This window comes from Phyllopteryx taeniolatus, chromosome 3 (assembly GCF_024500385.1).
Source record: "Phyllopteryx taeniolatus isolate TA_2022b chromosome 3, UOR_Ptae_1.2, whole genome shotgun sequence".
In the NCBI taxonomy this organism is placed as follows: Eukaryota; Metazoa; Chordata; class Actinopteri; order Syngnathiformes; family Syngnathidae; genus Phyllopteryx; species Phyllopteryx taeniolatus.
In genome coordinates, this window is record NC_084504.1 from 14,669,293 (window position 1) to 14,681,378 (window position 12,086).

The window sequence follows — 12,086 nt, forward strand, 5'->3', positions numbered from 1 at the left end:
CCGTCATCACAGTCACTCCTTTTGCCGAAAAACGTGCATTATTCAAAGCACTCCAATTATATTGTAGAGCTCCCAAAATGTTCTCATCGCTACAGGCTGAGATCCGATTATTTTCTTCAAAGCGTTCAGAATCAAGAGTGTTGAAAGCCAACATTGCTGGAAGGGTTGTTCGGAAGGTCAAACGTGAACTTTAACACGCGGAATGTGCTTTTCTTAATCTCTTGGGTTGGACAGTTACCCCAAGAGAATGGTGGTGGCTCGGAAAAACACACTGATCCCTGTGGACTACATTGCTTCAATCGATTAATGCGTTGACATTGTTTTGAAACCCAGCGTTGAACTTATGAACCTATTACAGTGAACCTGTATTTGCTCATTGTGTTTGTGTTTCACTGTTCTCCCGACGTGGGCATGAGTTTTCCCGATTGGAACGTGGCTAATCCACTCGCTGTCGACTACACATTGACATGTTCGTGGCATCGGTGATAAAGTGGTAAGTATAGCTGCCTTGCAAGCAGCTGACCCAGGTCGAACTTCTGGCCCATGCAGAACTTTACTTCAGTTTTCAGCCACGCAGCCCCTTCAACATCCCAACTGGCTTTGCGCACCGCTCTCACCACACACAAGCACACACACACACACACAAACACACACACACACACACACAAAATAAAACTAGGTGAACAGATCGCCACACTTTTTAATCTCGCACAGCCCCGGTTTTGGGAATCCCTATATCTATCTGTATCAAAAGCCACATATTTCCTGCGTGTAAATTCTTGATGGGTTAATATTGTGTTTGGGATGACCAATAAATAGGAAATAATACAACCGAATCTTGCACATTCTAATTCTATGTAATTCTATGTATGGTCTCTTTTTGGGGTGTTTTGAGGTAAATTAAGGTCAAATCAGAACCTCTTCCTGCTCTCAGTGTTGGGACGTGTGAGTGAGTTTGTGTGTGTGTGTGTGTGTGTGTGTGTGTGTGTGTTGGGCATATATGACTATAAATGGTTGGGGGCCACAGAGCATTAACACTAATCCCGGGCTGTAGAGTCTCTTTTATTAGCCCTGCCCAAGTGTCTTGTCTTTCTTTATATATACACCATATGTATATTATATATGTGCGTGGGATGATATTGCAGAAGAGTGCAGAAAAACTATAATTTCATCTACTGTATACTTTCTAGTAGAAGCCATTGGATTAAATGAATTGGCTGCAAGGGGAGACATTAGCGTCACTTATGTGTGCGTGTGGTCCGTTTATCATTGTGTCAAAAGAAACAAATGAACTCACTGCCACTTTGGACACTCACACTCTGAACCTTTGAGTAGCTAAGAAAATGCCAGAGCCACCCTTGCAAAGTACGTAAAGGCTGATAAACGACATCAAACGCCATCTTATAGATTCAACAACTCTTATTTGGGTTTTCCAGTGCAGTTCTTTGGTGTGGTAGACAAGCAAAGCAGGGTGTAACATCCTACGCACGTTACTGTCCACCCTCAGTCTGCTGATAAGAAGTAGTCTGGTTAATATTACAAAGTGCTTACGTAAGTTTTTTTAACTTGTGTTTTGGTGCTGGACAGTAGAAGAAATGTTAAAATAGGCTCATATTGCATGGTAGTGAGAATTTTACCAAATTAAAATGCAATTAATCCATTCCAGCCCCCCCCCCCCAAAAAAAACACCACAACTTGTTTTATTCCATTAAGAAAATCCACATGACACTGTATGAAATTATTAAAATACAAAAAGTGAATGCAAAGAAATAAATTGCTTTTAACGAAGCTACAGCTCATAACATGTTGTTTGAAACCAAAGGAGAAGTTGAGAAGTTGTTGGACCAACAAAAAGTAAGCTGGGCACTTGTAAGTCAAGATACCACTCGATGTCAAGGTACCCATTCAAACCAAGACTTACATGGTGTTTCTTCAAAGACTATAAACTGCTTTGTTTTTGCATACTGCCCCATAAATCCAGTGTGACTTTTTTAACAGTGTTTTTTTAATAGGTGCGATGGCATTCGTGCTTTTAACTGGTTCGAAGCTCTGGTTAGCTGGTGATCGAAATTATGTTACCCTATACCCCTGACTGCACTCCTGTCAACTCTGGGGTCTTCGAAAGGGCAAAGATTTTAACCTCTTACGTGTTATAGGTTCCCTGGGATTCTGCTTTGGAAAAGCCAGTGACATATCCTGCCTCGTCTTGTTGTACTTGAGCTCCTTTTATATTTGATCTCAGTCTTTAGCTCCTCAGTCAAACTTGTGACTGAACAGGTGAGGATTGATACTTAGACTATACTTTCAGGGATCATTTCTATAGTTGTTGAGGATTGATACTCAAATCCAACTGCAAGATGAATGTTTAGACAAATAGTTCAGGCCTGTCTTGTTCTTTCAGTCCAACCTACACACTGTTAGTTTGAATTTTAACATTTCAAACCAAACCCATAACTCCAAAAACTCAAATCTAACCCTAAATCTAATAATTACACGAACGTGTGTTGGCCTTTTATATGTTATGTTAATCGGAGTGGTCCTAAATGATTCAAACAACTTGTGCTTATTTCATTTGTGCAGCTGAATGACGGCGGTAAAGCGGTTAAAGGCGGCATCGCTATCGGAGATACGGTTCTGTCCATCGACGGCATTGCCACTGAGGGGATGAACCACCTGGAGGCCCAGAACAAGATCAAGAACTGCACAGGCAACCTCAGCCTCACCTTACAGAAGTAAGTCACAAGACTCAGAACCCTATTTTCACGAACAGTGTAAATCTGGCACGTCAGGCGGGGCAACTGTGCCCCAGGGGCGGGTCAGACCGGTGTTGGTAATTTTGCAGACCAGCGCAGCCCAGTGGATCCGAGAATGGGCGGGCTGCACCACTGTGGGTGGCTTACAGCCGACTTCATTCGCAGCCAATCAAAGTGCTTCATCTCATTCATTCCTTTTAAATGTGGCGCATGACAGTCTCGAAGGAGACATCTCTGTGTGGAAGAGGATGATGCGTAATCGCAGCTATCCATGCCTGAGGGGAGCACCGTCACTGCTCTTAGCTGGTGTGCCAACAGGTACCCTTACCAAATACAGAATGAGCTAGCGGTAACTGCTGTCGGCTTAAATGTCTGCGCAGCTCAGTATCTGTCTGCCTGCGCACCGATTAATTCACCAAAACCGTGTTAGACTAGTGGTCTGTCTACCTTACGCCAGTATTTAAACGTGGTTTGAGCAAGGTGGTTGGGTGGGGGGGGGGGGGGTGTTTGAGGGTGCGGGCAGCTGCAGGTGGATATTCTCCACCTGTGAAAGAGGGCATTCTTTGGCCTGTACATTTTGTCGTATACTGCGTGTGCCGGTACATTTCATTGATGGGGATCGGGGGGGACAATTTTTGGGGAACTACAAAATCCTTTAGGGGGGCTTCACATTGGTTTTAGGGGACTCTAAGGTACTAAAGCTTGGCCCTAACCACATACAACCAAATCATTTTGTGGGTGCCAAAAACATTTTAGGGGGGCTTCAGCCCCCCTAAAGATAGCCCTAGCAATGCCCCTGTCATATAACATCACTTTAAGGAAACAAAAGGAGAAGTTGAGAAGTTGTTGGGCCAACAAAAGTTAGCTTAATGCTAACATATAATGTGAAATGCCATAGATGGGAATTAGCATAGATGTTACTGTAATGATAAAACTACTACTTTAACACGAATGGAGCAGCAACACAAACAAGCAGAGCATGCAAAAATACTCATAAGCATATATGCTACTGTATTACTCTGCTCTGCGGGAAGCGCTGCCTGGAATGTCGTGGTGTTACACTACAGGGGCACAGCACTAAATTTGGACGTGCCTGTATACTGTAAAACGATCGCCTGAAAATCTTGGAAATCTATATAGTGGAGGTTTGCTGTACCGTGTCAGTGTACTATTATTGATCAAAGCTTCTGAAGGGTGTTCTCATTGTATTCGGGAGAGCGTTCAAAGGGTTATCTGTTGTTAGTCAAACAAAGTCATGTTTTATTGGAACCACCCGGTGGTCCCAGTATCGTCTTTATTAACACTGTATGATCAAGCGGCCTGATTAAGGACAGATGGCTCCGACTTATGAGCCTGAGGTTTTTTTGTCAGCGTTGCTAGACACTCATTGGCACTGCTGGACGAGACATTCTGTGTATTCAAACATGGTCACGCCTTAGTCAACATCTGGACTTTAGGCTTTAAATGCGTCACAGAAAAGGGCCATTATGGTCCCAAACTTTGTTAGTTTTCATGTTTTGTCAATGTGATGCGCGCATATTCTAAAAGGTTTACAGGTTGTTATTGCTTTTCCAACTAAAGAAGATGATTTAGTGAGAGGGATGTGACAATGAGAGTGGAGAAGAGAGTGAGGACGACAATGAAAAATGGAACTACAGAACCTTAAAAGTCAACAACAATCCTTTCACTAGTTAATATGGAAATATGCCTGACAGACACGTAATGCGAAGTGAAAAGGAAGGTGATTTAACAGCGCGTTTTATAGGTACTGGTGAAATTAATAAGTTTTCATTTTGGTCTGTCCAAAAAAGAGGTCTCACAAGTTTGGCTGACGTCATGCGCGACTCACAGTGACTTGCAAATTTGGATTGAGCTTCAAACTATACAACTTAAACCACTAATTTGATGATCTTTGATCACAAGTGAAGACGCCAATAGCAACTAGCCAGTCGGTGGATAGCCGGCTAGAGCTAGCAGCTAATGTTAGCTGTCAACGACGCTATTCTCGCTCATTGCTGTAGCTACTACACTTTCGGCTAGCATGGCTCTATTTTGACTTCAAGTGAAGTCTTGGTGTGACTTTCAAAATTGTTTGTCGATTTACCAATCATACAAACCCTTGGGGCATTTGTACGAGTGTACAAATTGTTTCTGAATGGACTCGGCACGCTAGGTTAATCAGCTAAAGAAATGTGCATTGAAAGGCCAAAAAAAGTGGAATCAAACAATGCACAAATAAAAACACTCACGTTGACGGAAAACGCATTCATTCACTTCCAAATGTCGGGCAGCAGGTGTCATAACATCAGTATGCTAAGAATGTCGCGCTAATACAAAATACAACTCTAAGACCTAATGATTTTTTCCATTCTCACCCTCATTGTCGTTCTAAATTCAATTTGATGAGATACTTCCAGTGAAAGCAGCTGCTGCTATCTTCTTCTACTCTAACACATATGGAGCGCATATGACTCTAGCATCTGACCACTGTTCAGCAACTTCAGCGTCTTAATAACAACCTCCCAAGTATGGCTGGTATTCGAAAATTAGCAAGAAGCCTTGTTTTAATAGGCCGACGGGATGTATGCACTTATCAGTGGCAGTAGGTTTTTTTCCCCCATTCGGCTTGAATTACCGATATTGTGTTTACCATGTCACTTTATCCTTGAGTAAAACTAGACCATAACCCATCAAAGACATTTCGGCTAACAGTTAGGCACATGATTAATTAATATCCAGTACTCATTCCAAGAATTTGTCAGCAAGTGCTTTGCGAGTCCCATTGGTATTGTGTCCTCAAAACATTTCAACAGCTTAATTGGGCTGCTTCGCAAGGCAAGGCTGCTTTGTTGTTGTTCTAGTGGCGTACGACGACAAACTCCTCAGGAGGAAGAGAAGTTCAACTCAACACACACACACACACACACACACACACACAAAATGCCTTGAAAGTCAAACAAAAGCCTGTCTTTAAAGGGTGAGTACTTTTAGTTGAACTTTCATTTAGTTGAATTACACAGTGGCCTCGCTACACTTACCTGTAAGGATTTTAAAATGTTATTTACAGGGGACAAATTAATGAAAATTCACTCTTCGGTTGCTTGTACACAAATACAACGGTATGTTGGCTTACGAGTGCCCTAACTTAAGGTTTTATTTTAGTTACGGACCATTGTTTGGATGCTTCTTTGCTTTGTGTTGCAAGCCAAAATCTGAGTTACAAGTGAGCTTCAGTGGAGTGAAAAAAAAAAAAGATTGAGCAAATTAAAGTGCTGTAATGCCCTTTGCATGTGGGCAAGAAAAGCCACAGTCGCCGATGCACTTTCAGATGTTAATTGCAAGGGCCATGAATGAGAACAGATAAAGGCTATACCCCTTAAACATACAACGCTATACTAAAGTTTGAATGTTAAAATAGTCATACTGTTTGATATTGTTTTAATTCTGTAATTTTTTTTTGGTGTTCTTTGCTCTGTTCTCTGTTTTAGTGTTGGCTGCCCCCTCTTAAACTTTGTTAGACTGCATTACCAATAAATATCCATCACAATATAAATAACCTCCGCACACTATTTCACAAGAGCAATTTGGTGGATTGGTGGTGAAGTGCCGCTTCTATGAGTGAAAATGAAATAGATGCTGTCTTAATGGGGGCACGTCGCAGTTCACACTTACTTTTTTAGACTCTGGTCTCAAGAAGTCACCCTTAGTTATCACGGTAACGGAAGTCGTAATTGGCTTCAATTTGTTGAGTTCAGCAAGGCTTAAAACATTTGGATAAAAAGTGTGCTGTAATTCTTCATCCTTATTCCTTGTCTGTATTTTGATGACAGCCAAATGGGAAACATTTGAAAGTGTGAACAATGTCTCATGTAAAACAGTTTAGAAAAAGGTTTTAGGGATAGGAATTTTTTTTGGGAAAATTACAGTGATTTTTGGAGGTCCACTATAAACTGATAGTAAAAATTTTCCCCTCAACCACCCTGGAATGCAAGAAAACCACCTTTTATTTTTCACCGTTCTACTCTTGTTGTTTATTTGGTTTTTTTATTAAATTAAATGCACCATTCGCCACAGGACTTTTTTTTAATGGGCTTGCATGCATGTGCGAATTTAATACGGCCATTAAAAATCAAATATAATTCACCTGAAACGCCTTCGGGTATAAGGAGGCACGTCGCAATATGTCAGGAAAAGAATCCCTGCTTTGCGTAAACAAGATATCACACAATGAACAAATGTTTGGAAGTATCTTTTGTGTTGTTTTTTTGTTGTTTTTTTTTAGATCTTCCTTCCTGAAAGGAGCCCCAACCACATAATTACTGTGTTGTTCTTTGTGGGCCAGTGCATCAATGGTGGACTTGTCACATACATCTCATGAAAGGGTTGGGGTTGGGAGTGTACTGATGCGGAAAGCTACAATGACAGGCCATAATAAGTCATGGATAATCACACTCAGATTTTTTCTAAGTGCGGTAACGGCGGACTTCCACGTGGGGACTTAGCGTTGCCTTCCTGCGGTGGCGTTGGTTTACAAAGCTTGCATACGAGTCAGCAGTGATGCTAAGCTCACGTCTCAGCACCCATCTTCAAAATGCCTTATGCGTGTGCGTGAGAGATGTTTTTAAGTACCAGTTATGCGGTGGTAGGAAGTAACAAAATATAAATACTTTTACCATAATTAAGTAGCTGTATCAGGTATCTGTACTTTACTTGAGTTTTTCATTTTCTGAGGACTTTTTACTTTTACTCCTGACGTGAAAACTGATATCTGTACTTTCTACTCCTTAATTGGTCAAAATGGGCTCTGTACTTTTTTCAACCTCCGCTGATGACAACATGACATAAAAATGATGTAAACAGAGAAAGGTGACTGACTGACTAACTGAATGAATGAATGAATGACTGACTGAAATCTTGGGGATTTATAGATTAGAAAACACAGGGACAGCAGCGACATAAAGGAATTTGAATCAGGGAGCATTAACGGCAATGCGTAACAAGATATTCCCCATCCATGACCTTTTTTGTTGGCGACAAGAATTATTTGTCACGAATGCGTTCTCTTGTGCTAGCCTGAAAACCACAATCTTGTGGCAATCAAAAATTATTTGTCTAATGCAAAAAAAATACAAGTATGTTTTATTTTATTTATGGTTTTTATCATTAGCTAATTTCAACTGAAAAAAAATACACCTTACCTGTATGTTTATTTTTACATTAGACAAAAAGTTTGTTTGTTCTGCCAAAAGCTTGTGGTTTTTAGGCTTTCACATTAGCCCTCAGTCCCCAAGAGCTCCATAAATCAATCAAGATCTGAACTGCGGTTGACTTTACTTCTTGAATCTTTACTTCTTGTTTGAGGTTGAAAAACCTAACAAGCCTATTTTGGAAAAGTAATGAGAAAGTACAAAGATATCTTTTCAAATAAAGGCAGTGAAAAGGCAAATAAAAGTAAAAAGGTAAATAAAGGCAGTAAAAAGTTGTCAGAAAAATACATACAGTACAGATACCTGAAAGGGTACAGTAATAAATTTACAAATAATTTGTACTTCACAAACTCCCACCCACCTCTGTTGTATTGTCAGTAACGTGATGCACCGAGAAAAAATGTGTTGTTAGTCCTCATGTAAACACAGTCTAGGTTTTGTTGAGTAAACACAAGGAAACTCATTGGTGCACTAGGACAGTACAGAGGTATCATCGAGACAGTGATTGCATGTGAATGCTGCACTGGTAATTGAGTCATGCACGCAACCAGCCCTCCCCCTTCTCCTTCCCTCCCACCCACACATACATAAATGTATGTGTACAACTCTTAACCTGACAGCTGCTCGAGTTATTTTGAGGGCAGAAAGTTGGCGTGGAGTCGTCCCCAGCGAGGGGTTCTGATTGGGAAGTTGATGTAGGGTTGGGGTGTATGCTTTCATTTTGTTGACATTGTGTTCTCGGAATAGAGACAGCGAGCTCGCCGGATTGTATTTGAAGTCCGTACTGGAAGCCAATTGCGCTGCAGTCATGTGTATCATGCGTGCGTGCACGTGCGCTGGAGATGCCACCTATCCATAGGCCTCTTGGGTTGGATTGTATAGTCAAGCCCATAGTAACTAAAGCAGAGTTTGATGGATTGGTATCTTTCAAAGACAGATCATTTCATTTGTCCTTATCTTCATTGGTTCCCAATCAACACATAGAAACAAACATATAGAGGCTGAAATCTGGACCCCGCCCCCCCCAAAAAAAATCAAACAACCACATTCACATACTTGAAGCAATGCTGCCAAGAGAAACGCCACAAAATGAAGACAGAATGCTGGGATTAAAATAATACAATTTCTTCAATCAAATATTGGAATAAAGGTGTTAAATGGAGGTCAATGCTTTTGATAGTGTTTTGGCCAGCAGAGAAGGCCTTGCTGGCCCTGACCCGGGGCTGAGCTTGTGCTGTGTGTACAAATATAAGAACACTATACCTACCGTGAAATACGAAGGACGACTGGCTTTGTTCTGGGATTGTTTTGCTGCATCTGGCACAGGGTGTGTAAAATCTGTGTAGTGCTCATTGAAATCTCAGGACTAGCTAGGCATTCTGGAGTGAAATTTGCTGCTCTGTGTCAGAAATCTTGGTGACACTCCTCCAATAGGATGAAAAAAGAATTGCTTCAAAAAAAACATCGGACTATACCGAAGAGACCTGATACAAAACATATTGAACACGTGGAAGAAGCCAAAACATTTTGTCTTCACACCTGAGATAAGTGCTCAAGTCTCAGTGAGTGCTACAAATGGCCCGATTGCAGTGATTGTCTCAAAAGTAGTAGAACAAAATATTAAATAAAAAGTAGAATTTTTGTCTCAGAAGTAACAAATCCCCGCTCACCAATGGATTGCAGTATGACAAACCTACCATTTCTGTACCCAAGCATTGTGATTGGTAACCCAAAACAAGGGTTCGGAAATGTGATGAGGAAGGGGTCAGTGACTTTCATACCCTTTACCATTTTTGACTATGGGAGCTGAATCTAAAATCTCTCATCTTGAACAATCGTATACCGTACATCCAAGTTTGTGAGGATAGTTTGGGGAAGATCATAAAGACCTTTGATAGGAACTAAAAATCGAAATCAGTAACTCCCAAACCTGTAGAAAGTCTTCCCAGAAGTGTGGTGGCTATCTGTGTGAGCTGGTAACGACTCCACCAGACTAACATATTGCTTCTTTGTCCAGTAGAGAAATTCAATGGCGAATGGGCAGCATGCGTACATGGGAATGAATTGTGTGCAGCAAGAATAGGTGGCTGGAAATAGCCAAGCTTTCTAGGGAAGACTATAGTGTCAAAGGCAATATTTCAATTCCCCTGGCTATCTACAAAATGTGAAGCCACCCCTTTAATAACAGCAGAATCATTTTTGATTAAGAAAGTGAACACTTCCATTAAAACTACCTTTCATTGTAAGCTGTGTAATACCACAGATGCATGAATATTGAAGTAATCACTTAGCCTGTGAGACTTTTTGCTGTAGCTGCAGCAATTCCCATCCCTCTGCAATTCACTTCGCAGCTGCCGTCGTCACTTACCCTCCGCGCTTGCTTGCCAGTGATGTTCCACGGCCAAAGCCCCACACCTGTCTGTGTCCTTCACAAGACTGCAGTATTCGCCAAAGATTATCTAAACCCCATCGCCATCACTTTTGGCCAGGCCCGTCGTATTTGCCAGTACCATCCTAATACCGGTAGAATGTCGCCGCATATAGACGCACACCTGCCACTGCCTGTCTTTTGCAAATTGCTTGTTTTGCCGCATTTATCAAAGGGGAAATGTGGCAGACCCACCTGCAATACATGAGTTGTATTGCCTAGTGTCTGTTTCAGACAACACTTTCAGACAACATCAATTTAAGGAAATGAAAAGAGAAACTCTACCACAGTTCTCCAAGTTAGAGGCAATGTGTACTTGCTTTGATCTGCTTACATGTCATTCCCAGTTGAAGTTCACAATAAGACTGATACATAAATCAAAAGAGAATTAAACATCGTATATAAAACTATCCTTAATCCATAGGGTTTAATATGACATCAGTCCACCCTCTGCAATTCTAACATCTTAGTTTTCTGAAAAGGCTTTCCCTAAAGTTTAGGAGTGTGTTTATGGGAATTTATTACCATTTTTTCCAGAAGTGCATTTGTGAGATTACACACAGATGTTGGACGAGAAGGCCTGGCTCTCAGTCTCCGCTCTAATTCATCTAAAAGTGTTCTATAGGGTTGAGGTCAGGATTGTGCAGGCCAGTCAAGTTCAACCACATCAAACTCTCTCATCCATGTTTTTATCAACCTTGATTTGTGCACCGAATCACAGTCATGTTGGAACAGGAAAGGGCCATCTCCAAACTGTTTCCACAAAGTTGGAAATGTCGAAAATATTAGCCACAGAGCTTCAGTGTTTCAGAACTCTGAATGCTTCAGCATACCAGGAGATTTTGGACAGTCAAACAGTTTGGGGATTACCCCTTTCTCTTCCAACATGTCTGTCCACTGGTGCACAAGCAAGGTCCATAAAGACATGGATGGGAGAATTTGGTATGGATGAACTTAACTGCCTTGCACAGAGTCCGGCACTCAACTCGATAGAACATCTTTGGGTTGATTTCAAGTCGACAGTGAGCCAGGCGTTCTTGTCCAACATCAGTGTGTGACCTCACAAATATGCTCCTGGAAGAATGGGCTAAAATTCCCATGAACTCACTTCTAAACCTTGTTGAAAGCCTTCCCAAAAGAGTTGAATCTGTTATAGCTGCAAAGAGTAGACCAACATCATGTTAAACCATATGGATATGGGATATCACTTAAAATCATATGTGAGTCAAGGCAAGTGAGCGAATACCTTTGGCAGTATAGTGTATGTGCCCTGTGATTGGCTGGTGACCAGTTCATGGTGTACCCTCCCTCTTGCCCAGAATCACCTGGGACATGCTTCAGCACAAGTAGTACAGAGAATGAATGGTTGGATATTGAAACACTAAAATGTACAACCAAACCATATAATCAGAATCGGAATCAGAATCATCTTTATTTGCCTAGTATGTCCAAAAAACACACAAGGAATTTGTCTCCGGTAATTGGAGGTAATTGCGACTAACGAAAGTCTGCAAGCTTAATGCCAACATGTAATCCAAAACACTTTAGACAGGCTAATGGAAATTAGCATGCGGTAAAAGTAAACCTTCAAATTTAACACTTTAACACACACAAGCAGCAAAACATACAAATCGTGCATACAATGCTCACAGGCAACAACAACAACTATTACTGCAGCTTCATAGGGGACCTTCTCTG

General features: G+C 41.3%; 1 protein-coding gene across 6 annotated transcripts in view; it reads left to right on the forward strand.

Annotated features, from left to right (window-relative positions):
• The window catches only part of LOC133474941 (PDZ and LIM domain protein 5-like), a 57,924-nt gene that overhangs the window by 6,764 nt on the left and 39,074 nt on the right, over positions 1-12,086 (forward strand). For all 6 annotated transcript variants that reach the window (XM_061767131.1, XM_061767130.1, XM_061767129.1 and 3 more), the window contains one exon: positions 2,581-2,732. In XM_061767131.1, coding sequence (XP_061623115.1) covers positions 2,665-2,732 — 68 coding nt within the window. In that variant the 5' untranslated portion in view covers positions 2,581-2,664. The remainder of the gene's footprint in view (positions 1-2,580; positions 2,733-12,086) is intronic.